The sequence below is a fragment of the Armigeres subalbatus genome, chromosome 1, assembly GCF_024139115.2.
Source record: "Armigeres subalbatus isolate Guangzhou_Male chromosome 1, GZ_Asu_2, whole genome shotgun sequence".
NCBI lineage: Eukaryota > Metazoa > Arthropoda > Insecta > Diptera > Culicidae > Armigeres > Armigeres subalbatus.
In genome coordinates, this window is record NC_085139.1 from 19,475,798 (window position 1) to 19,492,008 (window position 16,211).

General features: G+C 44.3%; 1 protein-coding gene across 2 annotated transcripts in view; it reads left to right on the top strand.

Annotated features, from left to right (window-relative positions):
- Positions 1-16,211, top strand: part of LOC134208168 (muscarinic acetylcholine receptor gar-2) — a 227,100-nt gene that overhangs the window by 95,930 nt on the left and 114,959 nt on the right. Inside the window, exon 2 of one of the 2 annotated variants that reach the window (XM_062684232.1) lies at positions 3,171-3,533. In XM_062684232.1, coding sequence (XP_062540216.1) covers positions 3,433-3,533 — 101 coding nt within the window. In that variant the 5' untranslated portion in view covers positions 3,171-3,432. Of the gene's footprint in view, positions 1-2,829; positions 3,534-16,211 lie in introns of those variants that run through there. The other variant, XM_062684231.1, reaches the window with a different exon arrangement.

A 16,211-nucleotide genomic window follows, 5' to 3' on the forward strand; every position in this document is an offset into this window, starting at 1 on the left:
TCGGAAGCCTCCTCTCAAGAGGCCTGAAGCCTCCTCAAGAGGCCTGGAAGCCTCCTCCTCAAGAGGCCTGGAAGCCTCCTCTCAAAAGGCTCAGAAGCCTCCCTCTCAAGAGGCCTCGAAGCCTCCTCTCAAGAGGCCTGAAGCCTCCTTAAGAGGCCTGGCAGCCTCCTCTCAAGAGGCCTGGAAGCCTCCTCTCAAGAGGCCTGGAAGCCTCCTCTCAAGAGGCTTGGAAGCCTCTTTCAAGAGGCCTGAAGCATCCTCCTCAAGAGGCCTCAAGCCTCATCTCAAGAGGCCTGGAAGCCTCCTCAAGAGGCCTGGAAGCCTCCTCTCAAGAGGCCTCAAGCCTCCTCTCAAAAGGCCTGGAAGCCTCCTCATAAAGGCTCTGAAGCCTCCTCCTCAAGAGGCCTCAAGCCTCCTCAAGAGGCCTGGAAGCCTCCTTTAAGAGGCCCGGCAGCCTCCTCTCAAAAGGCCTGGAAGCCTCCTCTCAAGAGGCCTGGAAGCCTCCTCTCAAGAGGCTTGGAAGCCTCTTTTCAAGAGGCCTGGAAGCATCCTCTCAAGAGGCCCGGAAGCCTCATCTCAAGAGGCCTCAGAAGCCTCCTCCTCAAGAGGCTCAAGCCTCCTCTCAAGAGGCTCAGGCCTCCTCCTCCAAGAGGCTCTGAAGCCTCCTCAAGAGGCCTCAGGCCTCCTCCTCAAGAGGCTCAGAAGCCTCCTCTCAAGAGGCTCAGAGCCTCCTCTCCAAGAGGCTCAGAAGCCTCTTCTCAAGAGGCTTGGAAGCCTCTTTTCAAGAGGCTCAGCCTCCTCTCAAGAGGCTCAGGAAGCCTCATCTCAAGAGGCCTCAAGCCTCCTCAAGAGGCCTGAAGCCTCCTCTCAAGAGGCTCGGAAGCCTCCTCTCAAGAGGCTCGGAAGCCTCCTTTTAAGAGGCTCGGCAGCCTCCTCTCAAGAGGCTCGGAAGCCTCTTCTCAAGAGGCTTGGAAGCCTCTTTTCAAGAGGCTCGGAAGCCTCCTCTCAAGAGGCTCGGAAGCCTCATCTCAAGAGGCTCGGAAGCCTCCTCTCAAGAGGCTCGGAAGCCTCCTCTCAAGAGGCTCGGAAGCCTCCTCTCAAGAGGCTCGGAAGCCTCCTTTCAAGAGGTTAGGTTGCCTTCTTCTAAGAGGCTCGTAAGCCTGCTTTCAAGTGGTTCGGAAGCCTTCTTTCAAGAGGCTCGGCAGCTTCCTTTTAAGAGGCTCGGAAGCCTCGCTTCAAGAAGCTCAGAATTCTTCTTTCAACAGGCTTGCAAGCATACTCTCAAGAGGCTCAGAAGCGTTTTTTTTCAATATGCAACGGAAGCTTCCTTTTAAGTGGCTCGAAAACCGCCTTCAAGAGGCTCGGATGCCTCTATACAAGAGGCTCAGAAGCCTCTAATAAAGAGGCGCGGAAGCCTACTCTAAAGGGACTCAAAAGCTTAAAGGAGCTTCCCTCCAAAGGGTTCGGAATTATGTTTTCAATGTTTTCAAGGATTGGAAGCCTACTTTCGAGAGGGGGTACCTCAAATCATGCAAAAGTTCGAAGGGGTACCTCTCAAGAAAAAGGTTGGGAACCGCTGCCCTAGAAGATCCGGAACATCCGTAAAAATGGTCAACTCGTTAATTCCATCGTACAGCGACGGGATTTTTTTAGAATTATTTTCTGCCGAACTCTGAGTATAGAATTGATTATTCGACCTACTTACGGACCACTGGGTGGTCCCCTGGAATATCCGGAACATCCGTACAGACCAACTTACACACATCCAAACACCCACAGACACATAAATGCCCATTGTAAGGCGGTTGGGTACCCTGGTACCCCTTCACCCATCTACGTTGTGAAAAATCGTCACTCACATAAGGGTTAATTTAATAATTATTCAATTATGCAGCAGTTATCTGGCAACTTAAATTAATAAAAATCTGTACCTAAGTTATATTTAGGGAAGCATGTGTTTTTGGTTTACATGATGAATACCGTAATCAGGAAATCGTTAGCATTACAAGCTCAAACAGTTGGTTCTTGGGCGCACATTCTCACACTTCTCTCACAGCTGTCTCTCCCGTTTCATCCAGTTTCATCTAAATGCATATGCATAACATGCGCATGTTTTGGCGAGATCAAAAAACTTCGTATTTTAACTTCAATGAAGATACTCTCTATTTTGTTACGATATATAATCTTAGAATTATGTATTTCAATCAATCAATTGTCGCGGGTGATCAGTTATCATCTGAAGTCGTGACCTAAAAATGAGACATATGAGCATCACGAAAACAATTTTCTTCTTTCAGATTTTGCGTCCAGTGTTATCAATTGAGAGCAAATTCTGATCTTTAATCATGTTCAAGTGTACATCGGGTATGAAGCGTTGACTCCTCCCTGATTGAATGGTCCAGGAAAATTGAAAATCCATTGAGAACGGCTGAGATATTAACGATCAAAATCTATCATACTTTCTGGACGTTTTTTGATGTTTCTCAATCGTAAAGTATACCCCATGATAAAGTTTCCTGGAATCGCCACCGACTAAAAAATATTTCAAGAATGTTATTTATCATTTATTTTGTGAGGAAAAATGGGAAAACTCTACAAACTCTAAAAAATTATGTTTCTCAAGAATCATAAAGGCAATATAAATCAGGTGATACCTGTACAATCTACAGAAAACAAATATGTACCCACAACAAGATCCACAACACAGCACTAAGACACCCAACCGGATGAAATCCATTAGGCGCAAAAATGTGAAAATGATTTATCCTTCTTCTAGGTGTAATTACCATCTCCTGGTAGGATACGGTGGTCGAGATACGGTCGGTCGTCTCGTCGTGATCGTAATGAGTTTCCACCGAGCAACTTCCTGATTGCAGAATAATATGTTCCGCCCGAGTGAGTGGGTGGCTTTTCACGTCAACATGGTTTCGTCGGTGGACGCAACACAATTATGTACCTTTTCAAGTGGCATTTACTGGGCTAATGAGGAAACAATCGAGGGCCGTTTTGCGTCGGGCAGCGCCGGGTACCGTCAGCGATAACATGATTGAACGGTAAAACAACGCACCGGTGGGCGTTGTTTTTGATCACGTGATTCAATAATGGAGAAGTAACCTAATTTGGTCGCAGCGTCGCCTAATTTTCCAATTTTATTCTCCGTTCCGTTTCAGATTGTGGTGTTCGTCCCGTTCTCGGCAGCAGCCCAAAATCGTCTAGCGAGCCATGAAGCAAAACAGGTGACAGAGACGGCGTGCGTCATTCGCATCGGAATCAATGGCTGCAATCGCCATTGAAGCCTCCAATATTCGTACTACGACGACGACGGCGACGGGGAAATTCAACAAAACTGATCATAGCCTGCTCCGGTTGTAGCTGCAGCTGCAAATACCACACAGGCCCTCGTGGAAAGCCGTGCCTGCGCGTCCCGTCACCATGGACGTTGACAGCTATGACAGCGGGGACTACAATGGCACTGATTACGTCAATCGAACAACACCCATCTATTCGATTAATCCGGATTTTATGACACAGTGGTAAGTTTTCCCGCGTTATTCTCATTTCCTATCGTCATCCAAAATCAATATCCTTCAGAAGATTAAATTTTACTCTGCGGTGGTTGTTTTCGAAGTGGGCTATTGTCGAATGAAAGTGAATAGGATTAACGGCGATTTTGGGTGATAGACAGAATGTAGAACATATCGGTGGTGTTCCGTTTATCCGGTTTGTTCTGCACTCTGCGTTCGATTATAAGTTGTAAAGCAGCTTGTGGGTGTTTTAAAATCTAGCAATGTACGAAAATTATTGACGCCCATCCAAATGAAAAACAACATCACATGGAACAGTTCCTCAGAACTAAGGGTATGCGGTAACACACTTTTTCCTAACGAAACGAAACGAAACGAAATTTAAAATGTCTATGTTGATTCGGATCAAAACGAAACGAAATATGGATTTACTTTCGAAACTTCGAAACGAAACGAAATTTCAATTTTTTTCCGCGGAATTTTGATTAAATTGTTTTTACATTATGTACGCAATTCGGACTTCACTAATTCGAAGTCAAATAACTGTTTTACGACCAAAAGAGTTATAATAACAGAAGAGGCAGTCTGTGATAAATCACCGAATTCTTGCCGCATATACCATTGACGATAAGGCAATAACCCAGCATTTATGCCGCTTTCATATCAGAAAGTATAAAAAATATAGATATTGTGGGATTTTTCATATACGGATTCAAATTTCGTTTAAAACCTTAGTTCACTTAAGAATAATGTAATTATGCTGAAGCATACTTCATATTGTCTTGTCAGCGTGGTTTTATAATATTGAGCTAACTCAAAATCAGAAAATTAATGCCTAAATTTATTTTTTTCTCTTGTCATAAGACGAGTTAATACAATCCCATTGAATTCCACCACTTAATTGTATCTTGACAGATACGTATTTCGACCTCAACAGTAAGGCCGTCTTCAATGTCTCGTACTTGACTTGACTTATTTTTTTATTTAGTGGGATACTCAATTATGTATCCACATCTGCCAGGCGCATACACAGATAGAGAATTGATATTTGAAAAGGGCGTAACAGCCAAAACTTATTCCTTCTTATTATTCGTGCACATATATATAGCATACATTTGCTCACTAGAAGAATCCTGTGCAACTTTCTAAAATGCACAAAGATATGCACTTCAGATTGAATTTCACAGACCCATAGTCTTATATACAATCAGTTCGACGAACTGAGCTATTGTCTGTGTGTCCTTGGCACATGAGAACAGCTGTTATTGTCAGTATGAGCTAAAAGCAATCATAAGTAAAGAACTTTCAGCAATTTTAATAATCTCTCAACCCGTTCTGGATTTTTATTTTTGCAATTTCCATGCGACGATCTAGAAATGCCCACAAATCTTCAATGTTCCTTACATATTGTGGAAAAAGTCAAAGAAGAGCTTAGCTTGATGAACTGTACACATCGTAATTGATAATCATGATTGTCCGGAAAACTGCAAATATGCACAGCTCATAATATTCTTGGGATACAAAAAAGTTATTCTTATTGTATACTTGCTTCGGAGCAGGCTTGCAAATGTTCGGCAGCACTCGATGAAGGTGATGTTTTTTCATTTCATTTTTTTTATTTTCTTTTTTTTTTTTTTTAAACCTAATTGGACCGGCATCGCAGGCCATATGTCCACCTATCTCTACTTTATACTCCGGTGGAGTTTACAATCATTGCATGAGCTCTTCTTTATCGACATGACAACATGTTACTTAAATGTGTCTTACAGTGGTAAGTATTTGTTTGATTTTACGTCCGAAGACTTTTTCTATTCGTTTATAGTCATATAGACTTTAATCCCTTTATATTAAAGGGTATGGAGGGGGTGGGATTCGACCCCTTGACCATCTGATTTAGAGTCAGACGTGTAGACAACTACTCTACGGACCCCCCCCCCTTTTATTTTCTTCCTTCCTTGAAATCGATCTCACATTCCCGAAGAGGGAGAGAGGTAAACAACAGAACTCACATCACCCAGTGCGCCACGAATATGAAATTCACCACAGTCAAATGTACACATTCACCCAGCAAATGACAAAAAATCACCACGCTTTTATATGGGCCACTCACATTCATGCAGTAACGCACGAACTGAGCAGCCTGTCAGAGCGACTTCTGTTGGGTTGAGTGGTGAATTGAATGGTTGGTGCTGGAATGATTTTTTGACTGCCCCACAGTCGCACTCACGACGGCGGATATGAGATTGACCGTAGAATATGCTGTGATCCATGTATTTCACTGCATTGACTTTGACATATTTCAACCCTGCTTCGGAGTTTCCAAATCATGACCAATAACGATACTGGTCACGTCCTTACGGTCAATTTAGGATTAGAAGAGGAAAACTATTAACACTCATTGTTATAAAACAGCGGTTCTTAACCTTTTCTTGAGAGGTACCCTTCGAACTTTTGTATTAATTGAGGTACTCTATGATTTTTTTGCTGTAAATGAAAATAATCGTAGCGCTTGAAGTATATCAAAAATTGACCTGAAATCTAACGAAATATATGACTCTCCATAAACTTTTCTGAAATTTTCCTTTTTTTTCAACTTTTAAATTAAAATTAAGTTTTTACAGCAAGGGACTTACTGTACGAAATGTGTTGACTATTGAAGGCTTCAGAGCCTCTTGAAAATAGGCTTTCGAGCCTCTTAAAAAGTGGCTTTCGAGCCTCTTGAAAAGAGATTTCCGAGCCTCTTGAAAGGAGGCTTCCGAACCTCTTGAAAGGATGCTTCCGAGCCTCTTGAAAGGAGGCTTCCGAACCTCTTGAAAGGAGGCTTCCGAGCCTCTTGAAAGGAGGCTTCCGAGCCTCTTGAAAGGAGGCTTCCGAGCCTCTTGAAAGAAGGCTTCCGAACCTCTTGAAAGGAGGCTTCCGAGCCTCTTGAAAGGAGGCTTCCGAGCCTCTTGAAAGGAGGCTTCCGAGCCTCTTGAAAGGAGGCTTCCGAACCTCTTGAAAGGAGGCTTCCGAACCTCTTGAAAGGAGGCTCTGAGCCTCTTGAAAGGAGGCTTGAGCCTCTTGAAAGGAGGCTTCTGAGCCTCTTGAAAGAGGCTTCTGAGCCTCTTGAAAGGAGGCTTCTGAGCCTCTTGAAAGGAGGCTTCTGAGCCTCTTGAAAGGAGGCTTCTGAGCCTCTTGAAAGGAGGCTTCTGAGCCTCTTGAAAGGAGGCTTGAGCCTCTTGAAAGGAGACTTCTGAGCCTTCTTGAAAGGAGGCTTTGAGCCTCTTGAAAGGAGGCTTCCGAGCCTCTTGAAAGGAGGCTTCCGAGCCTCTTGAAAGGAGGCTTCCGAGCCTCTTGAAAGGAGGCTTCCGAGCCTCTTGAAAGGAGGCTTCCGAGCCTCTTGAAAGGAGGCTTCCGAGCCTCTTGAAAGGAGGGTTCCAACCCTCTTAAAAGTAGGCTTCCAAGCCTCTTGAAAGGAGGCTTCCAAGCCTCTTGGAAGGTGGCTTCCAAGCCTCTTGAAAGGAGGCTTCCAAGCCTCTTGAAAGGATGCTTCCTATCCTATTGAAAGGAGGCTTCCGAGCCTCTTGAAAGGAGGCTTCCGATCCTCTTGAAAGGAGGCTTCCGAGCCTCTTGAAAGGAAGCTTCCAAACCTCTTGAAAGGAGGCTTCCGATCAGCTTGAAAGGATGCTTCCGAGCCTCTTGGAAGGAGGCTTCCTATCCTCTTGAAAGGAGGCTTCCGAGCCTCTTGAAAGGAGGCTTCCGAGCCTCTTGAAAGGAGGCTTCCGAGCCTCTTGAAAGGAGGCTTCCGAGCCTCTTGAAAGGAGGCTTCTGAGCCTCTTGAAAGGAGGCTTCTGAGCCTCTTGAAAGGAGGCTTCTGAGCCTCTTGAAAGGAGGCTTCTGAGCCTCTTGAAAGGAGGCTTCTGAGCCTCTTGAAAGGAGGCTTCTGAGCCTCTTGAAAGGAGGCTTCTGAGCCTCTTGAAAGGAGGGTTCCAACCCTCTTAAAAGTAGGCTCTGAGCCTCTTGAAAGGAGGCTTCCAAGCCTCTTGAAAGGAGGCTTCTGAGCCTCTTGAAAGGAGGCTCTGAGCCTCTTGAAAGGAGGCTTCTGAGCCTCTTGAAAGGAGGCTTCTGAGCCTCTTGAAAGGGAGGCTCTGAGCCTCTTGAAAGGAGGCTTCTGAGGCTCTTGAAAGGAGGCTTCCTGAGCCTCTTGAAAGGAGGCTTGAGCCTTTTGAAAGGAGGCTTCTGAGCCTCTTGAAAGGAGGCTTGCCTCTTGAAAGGAGGCTTCTGAGCTCTTGAAAGGAGGCCTCTTGAAAGGAGGCTTCTGAGCCTCTTGAAAGGAGGCTTGAGCCTCTTGAAAGGAGGCTTCTGAGCCTCTTGAAAGGAGGCTCTGAGCCTCTTGAAAGGAGGCTTCTGAGCCTCTTGAAAGGAGGCTTCCTGAGCCTCTTGAAAGGAGGCTTCCGAGCCTCCTGAAAGGAGGCCTCCGCGCCTCTTGAAAGGAGGCCTCCGAGCCTCTTGAAAGGAGGCTTCCGAGCCTCTTGAAAGGAGGCTTCCGAGCCTCTTGAAAGGAGGCTTCCGAGCCTCTTGAAAGGAGGCTTCCGAGCCTCTTGAAAGGAGGCTTCCGAGCCTCTGGAAAGGAGGCTTCCGAGCCTCTTGAAAGGAGGCTTCTGAGGCTTTCGAGTTTAGGTTCGAGGTACCAAGCATCTTGAAAGAAGAACTCCACCCTCTTCAAGGGAGGGCTTCGAGCCTCTTGAAAGAGGCCTTCCGAGCCTTTTGAAAAGAGCTTTCCTAGCCTTTTAAAAGAAGGAGAAAAGAAAAAGAAAAAAGAAAGTTTAAAGAAGAAAGCTCAAAAGAAGATTTCCGGGCCTATAGAAAGGAGGCTTCCAACCCTCTTGAGAGTAGGCTTCCGAGCCTTTTGAAATGAGGCTGTCAAGCCTGTTTAAAATTCCCTTCCGAGCCCCTTGAAAAGATTCGAGGCTTTTAAAATAAGTAGAAATAAAAGGAAATTTCTAGGAAAACAGCTTGGCTTCCGGGCCTCTTAAAAGGAAGTTTTTGAACATCTTATAATAATGTTTACGGGTCACTTGAAAGGTGGCTTCCGAGCTGATTGGAAGGAGGCCTCCGAGAAGCGCAGAAGGATGCTTCCAATTCTCTTGCAACGAAGCAACTGAGCTTTTCGGGAAGAAGTCTTCATGTCTTTCAAATGGAGGCTTTCGAATCTGTAGACTCTAGATTTTAGTTAAGAATCATATTCTTAACATATTATTAAACATTCTGTTTTGACCCGGTAGATTGCATAGAAGATTTTTTAAATTTGTTCATCCGAGGTTTTGCCCTTTCGATCTTTTGTCCTACATCTTTTCATCCATTGTACTGGTTGTGGAGGACAGGATTCAATAGACCATGATTTCCTGATCGCCATGCATAGGAAAGAGGAGGTATTTTGGACCACCAGTTCGACGGCTCATATTTTGGACCACTAAGTATTATGTACAAGAAAAAGTTTAGAAATAAAAAAAATACAAAACTTTATCAATAAGTTTGGATTAAAATTGTAATTCATCCGCCATTGAGCATTTCGTTCGAGGTACCCCCTGGGCCCGGCGAAAGTACCCTCAGAGGTACATGTACCCCAGGTTGAGAACGTGAGCGCTACGGGAAAAGAATCGTTGGTTAGTATAGAAGGAAATTCATGTGAAGCCCCTGGGTAAGCGACTGAATATTTATTGTAAACAAAGTTATTTGAAAACAAGAAGACGAAAACTGTTTTTCAAATCAATCCAACACAATTCAATGTGCTTCGTTTAATAAGCTTCTACAATACGATCGATTCTGCACTAAATAATTCTGTGCTCTTTGATGCAGACATTAGTTTTATCACTTAGCGTTCTCCCACACTAGCTGGCGTGATCAGCATCTACAACATCGATTGTACACTGGATAAACAAATTTCTGCAACGCGAGGGAGATTATTTTCACTTCGCGTTCTCCCGGACTAGCTGCCGTCCCATGACCAGCAGCAACACGATCGATTCCGCATTAATATTGTACAAATAGTAAAAAATATCACAAAATATAAATTTGAAACTTGGAAACACTGAAGACGTTTTATAGAAGCAAACTACATACGTATTTGTCGACTAAGAATGGGGTTATGTAGTAAGCGTTAAAAGAATAAACAACCTAAAGTTTTGAAAACAATTTAACGATTTTGTTCAGCGGCGCAGCCAAAATTTTTGATAAAATAAAGAATGGTTTAAGTTTAAATTTGTTTCGAAATTCCGCGGAATTCCGTTAAATTTCGTTAGAAGCTAGTTTCTTTAGCGATTTTTTTTGTAATTTTACGAAACGAAACGAAATCAAGAAATGTGATTTCGCCATGCTAAAATTCCGCGAAATTCCGCGGAATTTCGTTTCGAACTATCTGAAACGAAATTTTTCGAAATACCGCATATGCTTACTCAGAACAACTCAAAATTTCATGAAACAATCAGCGAAACGAGCGTAGACTTGGAGCAAAGTCACCGCTTCGCTTGTTCTCTCAGTTGATCTACAAAGCGATGATGGCGGCCGTAATTTCCTGTACCACAGCCCGAACCGATTTATTCGAGTTCAGCATCATACCTACGTGCCGATTTCCTCAGTGAAGAAGCACGAAGTTTATAATACATATTGTTTATCGAGAGTAAAGCAACATCTTGTAACTAATTAAATTCCGGCCCAGATACCTGTTAAACCAAGATATGCTTAAAGTGCAATCGCTCTTACACGTCTTAGGAAGTATGGAATTTATTTATGTTAATCTATTTCCAACAATATTTTTTCTTCCAGAAGTCCAGATTAATTGATTAAGCAATCGAGAAAATTCAACAATCAATTCAATCCACAATAATATTACGTTAACAGAAAAGTGCTGTGGCCTGTGAACGCTTTTCTGCTGATCTTCTGTCTAATTCGAAAAATTGTTATCTCCACTTCAATAGCAAGAATAATTTCTCTCGAACATTCACAATTCGCCTTACGTACGAATCTGTTAAATTCGCTACAATGCTTCATTTCTCACAGTGTCGAGTGGCGCCACTATAAAGACGGGTCCAGAAGAAAAGAAACTCATCAGGAACTCGGGATCGTTCGCACCACCGCAGCACGGCCGTCTCTGGTGGAAGCAACAAGAAGACGTAACCCATTTTCCATTTAAAACGAGCACCACAATGAAGGCAGACTGTTGCTTTCGCTGAGACGGTGCTCGCTCTATACACGTGTAGGTACCGCTTTTCCAGCTGAAGCGAAAAAGCTGAACGTCCAACTCCGATGAAAGGAAACTGTTCGGCGGGGAGGTATGGAACAGGAGCAAACACTGATAACAATAAAACTTTTGATAAATGAATTTTTATCCTCTCATGGATGTCTTTAACAAAATATTCTTCGCCAGCATAATGCACTCGAGTGTGGTCTCGCTGCCACTGCCACCGCACCACCGCACCGCCGCCCGCCGAATGCTTCATTATGACGCCCAGTCTGTGACCGCCCGTTCAGCTTTGCCGCACGCTGGATACGATCTATTCATCTATAGCTCAGGTCGATGAAAACGGGTGGAAAAGCGGAAGCAGAAGGCGAGCCTACCCGCATTTGCATTTTTGAGCCTCGAGGTTATGTGAAAGGCATTCGTGAAGATATTCCACACGACACAGCCAGTGATTTTGCCGGCCGGCTGCAGCCTCAGTTGCCGTAATCCATTACCTACTGCACCGCAGTGACTTATGCAGCAGTCTATTCATGCGACAGTTATCGATTTTAATTGGCCCTGAGGGGGCGTAGAAATATTTCAACGAGTTTTCGTCCTTCCAAAGTTCAGTTCCAACCGCACCTCGTTCTTCACCCCCTGCCGTTGATGAGGTGTTGTGGCAACAATATTAAGACTTTATAGCTTCAGGGGTGGGTGGGTTCATGACTGAGATTTTTGTAAGCACAAATTTGAAGTTCATTTTTCAGAAAGCTTCAAGTCACATTGGTTTATTTGGATGACTTATTCAGCACTGATGATTTGCAACAAAACTCAACTGAGATTATCAATTTTCATGTGAAAAAATGAAATATTTGTTCGTTGGAAGTATTTCTTTTCTTAAGAACATATATAGACGTCTTTATTATCAAGCAGAAATGCAGCTTTATCTGACTTAGATCTTAATGAAAGATAACTGTCGAATTGTGAGCATACATAAGAAGCCGTTCCCAGGCGAGCTGTTTCGTACTTTGTGACGTGGCTGTTTTTCCTTTTTCCGAAATAAAGCACCCGAACTATTTCGGTACTAGTAACAAGGAGCGTGGGAGTTTCATGATGTCATTGGAAAATTATAAAGAATTCTTTCGTACGATGTTACATTGTTCAGACATAGGCTTACCATTGAGTGGCATTTACTTTTGACTAGTTTTTAATGGAGGCAACAGATTGCATTAAAATAGATTTGAGTGGTGAGTGGGGGAGGTAGTCTTATCTGATTCCATCCGGGTCGTAGCCAGAGTCATCCCACAGATTCACATTTACTAATTGACAAATTTTTGATAGATGTGATTGACCGTGGATCAACTTGTGGACTACAATGGCAGCCTACGACATACAATGGAGTAGCAAAATGGTGAAGCGGCTATCTTAACTTAAAAGCGCGCTGTCACACAGTTTAGACCACCTGTTGCCGAGGGTATAGAATTAGCGAACCCCTGTTCGATTTCATGAGCAAATCACAACACCAGTGAGTTGGTAGTAATGTAGCTTTAGCTGTAAATTTTATTTATGTTTAGTTTTAGGATAGTTTTAGACAATTTAGCTTCAAGTACTTACAAAAATCGGTTTGCAAGGGCAATTACAGTACAACTCTAACTTTACTATAGAACGCTGACACGAGGAATCTGCATGTTTAATATAGGATTAGGTTGGATTCATCAACTAGTTTGAGAACTTACGATTTGTGTACACAGATAAAAATATGTTGTGATTTTAAATGTATTTTCATGCACATATTTGGAGCATGCAAATAAACGTAACATTCAATCGATCTTACTGTTCTTTTAAATCGAAATAAATTTAAACCGTGCTCGGTTGTAAAATTCAATTAAATTTAATTAAACATCGAGTGTTTATTCGTTTGTTGGGACTTGCTGATATTTTACACGTCGTTGAATTTTCAAAACTATTTGCTGTGTAGCATACAGATTTTAATAGGGCACTGTCTCTTTATCTATAAGTATTGGTCTAGATTTAAGTTCAAATTAGCTGAAAGAAACTAATATTTAATAATTAAGTTTGGAATTCAGAACAGAAGTAAGTTATTAATTCAATTTTCACCTTTTGTACGTGACTTCTGGCAGTAGCTTACAGTGATTACGTTTTCTTAATGTTAATAGTTCTCTTTCTCTTCCCTTCGTACTGTCAACATGACACTTTCACTGACAGTCCACTCCCGCCGTCACTGAAGCGTTGCTAGAAGTGTTGCCAATATCAACATTCTCTCCCCCGTAATTCTGGCCACCAGGTCCAGTGTTACCACCTTCATCCACTTCTAGTATAGCCAACCTAGCCACTGGCCTTCGCACAAGCCCCCTCGCAGTTTGTACGATTGCTTGTCGTATTCTCCCATCCGCCGCTTTTATTGCTTCAACAATACGACCTCTTGTCCACTCGTTCCTTTTGCCATCACCCACTACCAGTACCAATTGCCCTTCCATTATTGGCTTTTCTTCACCACACCACTTTGGGCGCTTCGTCAGAGTCGGGAGGTACTCCCTGGTCCATCTTCTCCAGAATACGTCGAGCTGGTGTTGAACTTGGCTCCACGATGAGCGCAGCGCTTCCGCCGGATCCGTTGCTTCAGTTACCGGTTGCCGAAACCCACTGGAATTGCCGAGCAAGAAGTGGTTCGGCGTGAGTGCCTCGCTCTCTTCCGACGTGGGTGGTAGATACGTTAACGGACGACTATTCACTACAGCTTCGGCCTAGACCATAAATGTTTCTAACGCCTCGTCGTCCAGCTTGCGGTTGTTGGTATACGCCGTTTCGACGGCAGTTTTGATTGAGCGGACCATCCTCTCCCAGGCCCCGCCCATATGCGGAGTGCCAGGTGGATTAAATATCCACCTGGTGGTGGTACCTGTAAATGTAACGGCTAGTTGTTCCATTTGTTCCTGTATCAATCTAGCGGCACCCTGGAAATTAGTTCCGTTGTCCGTATAAATCTCAGCAGGAGAACCTCGGCGACAGACGAATCGCCGAATACATTTCACACAGGAATCTGTGCTCATTTCCACGTGCACCGCCCGTATCGTCAGGCACGTAAACAGAGCTATCCAGCGTTTTGCGTTGCTCCTTCCTACCTTCACCGTCAACGGCCCAAAAAAGTCCAGACCGACGTACGTAAATGGTCTCACAAATGAGGCCAATCTTTCTAGAGGCAGCGGTGCCATGCGGGGGATCTTCGGTGAACTTTTGTAGACACGGCACCACTGACAGGCCTTGGCAACGCTGTTTACCGCCGCCCTGAGTTTCGGAATATAGCATCGCTGGCGAACCTCGTTAACTACAGTTTCTTTGTTCCCGTGTAGATACTTTCGATGATAACCGTCTAATAGTAGAGTCGTCAATCGATGCCTCTTAGAAAGGATCACTGGAAACTTAGTCTCTTTTTCTACGTACGGAGCTGCTCCGATTCTTCCATCCACTCGAGCAATGCCTTGCTCGTCCAAAAATGGACACAGCTGGTATAGGGCACTGTCCTTCGCTAACGGCGTTTGCGCATCTATCGCCTTCTCACAGTTACGTCTAAGGATCACCATTTCATCGGGAAAGCACTGCCACTGCGACTCACGGATAAGTAAACATTCTGCTCTTTGAAGCTCCTCGGATGTCAAAAAGCCTACCAATCGTACCTGTCCTCTAATCTTCTGCTTTAGGTTCTCGGCGAATCGGTACACGTAGGCCACAGCACGGATTGCTCTAGTCAGCTGAGAAAATCGTTCAAGTTCCACCAGATGCTCTGGGATCGCTATTTTGTTGATAGTATAACAGGGACGCAGTTCTTCTTCTGTGGGAGGCGTAAATTTCCTTTCTTTCGGCCAGTCGGCTTCCACCAGTTGCAGAAAAGAAGGACCATTGAACCAGACGCTGTCATTTTTTAGGTCTGGACCATTTCCCCACTTCGTCGCAATGTCAGCCGGATTCTGTTTTGATGGTACCCACCGCCAGAGACTCACATCGCTTATCGTTACTAGCTCTCCTATTCTGCACGCAACAAACTGCTTGTATTTACGATGATCAGTTCGAATCCAAGACAGAACAGTAGCCGAGTCACTCCACATAACTTTCCTTGTAACGCGCACAGTGCGGTTTTTTTCAAAAAAAATTGCGATAAACGAGCTCCAAGGACTGCGGCCTGCAACTCTAGTCGTGGAATAGATTGTGTCTTTAATGAAGCTACCTTTGTTTTCGCAGCCACAAGCACACATTCCGGTACTCCATCAAGGTTCAACGTCCGAAAATACGCTGCCGCGCAGTATGCGGACTCGCTCGCATCTACGAAAACGTGTAGCTGTAAATCCATGTATCTCTCTTTGACAGCACCGAAAAAGTAGCAGCGAGAAATTTTAAGGTTTCGGACATCTTTAAACAGACTTGTCCAATTTCGCCACCGTCGATGATGCTCGTCACTCACTACTTCATCCCACTGCACTCCGGATCGCCACACATCTTGAAGGAGGATTTTCCCATGAACAACGAATAAGCTCAGCAGACCCAGCGGATCAAAAAACGACATCAAACACTTCAGCATCTGTCTCTTTGTAGGTTGTTCATAGCTGTTGATCAAATCAGCTATCTCCGGCTTCATCTCCGTTGAAAAACTGAAAGCATCCTCTTTTGTCAGCCATAACAACCCAAGCACTCGTTCATAGCCATCTTGCTTATCTGCCGCAAAAACTTTATCTTCTTCAGGCTCGGTTTCGCCCAGACTGTGTAGAACTTCACTGCTGTTCGATAGCCAGTTTCTCAGTTCGAATCCACCTTGCTTGTGAATAAACCGCATGTCCTGGGACACGTTAATCGCCTCCTCTATGGACTCGTAGCTTTCCAGAGAGTCATCCACGTAGTGGTTAGACACAATGCCTTCGACAGCACGAGGATACATTTCTTGGAAATCACTTGCGTTCTTGTTTTTAATGTATTGTGCGGAAGCCGGTGAGCACGTTGAGCCGAACGTTGCGACATCCATAAGGTATACGTCAGGTCTTTCGGAAGGATCATTTCGCCAGAGAAATCGTTGTGAGTGCCGATCTGCTTTACGAATGATGATTTGGTGGAACATCTCCTTAATATCGGCAGAAACACCCACGTTGAATTGACGGAAACGTATTAGCACGCCGGGAAGCGACGTAAGTTGGTCCGGACCCTTCAACAGTACTGAATTCAGTGAGATGCCGTTCACGGCAGCTCTTGCATCCCAATTCATTCGAATTTTGCCTGGTTTCCGAGGGTTGGCTACAGCTCCCAGAGGCAAGTACCAGACGCGCCGCATATCCGCGTTGAGTAATTCTTCTGCAGTAGCACGGTGGGCGTAGCCTTTTTCTTCGTATTCCACTAGTTGACGCTGCAAGATTTCCCTTAGTTCTGGATTCCGATTCATTCGCCTCTCTAAGCATTCCAGTCGTCGAAAGGCCATAGTGTAACTA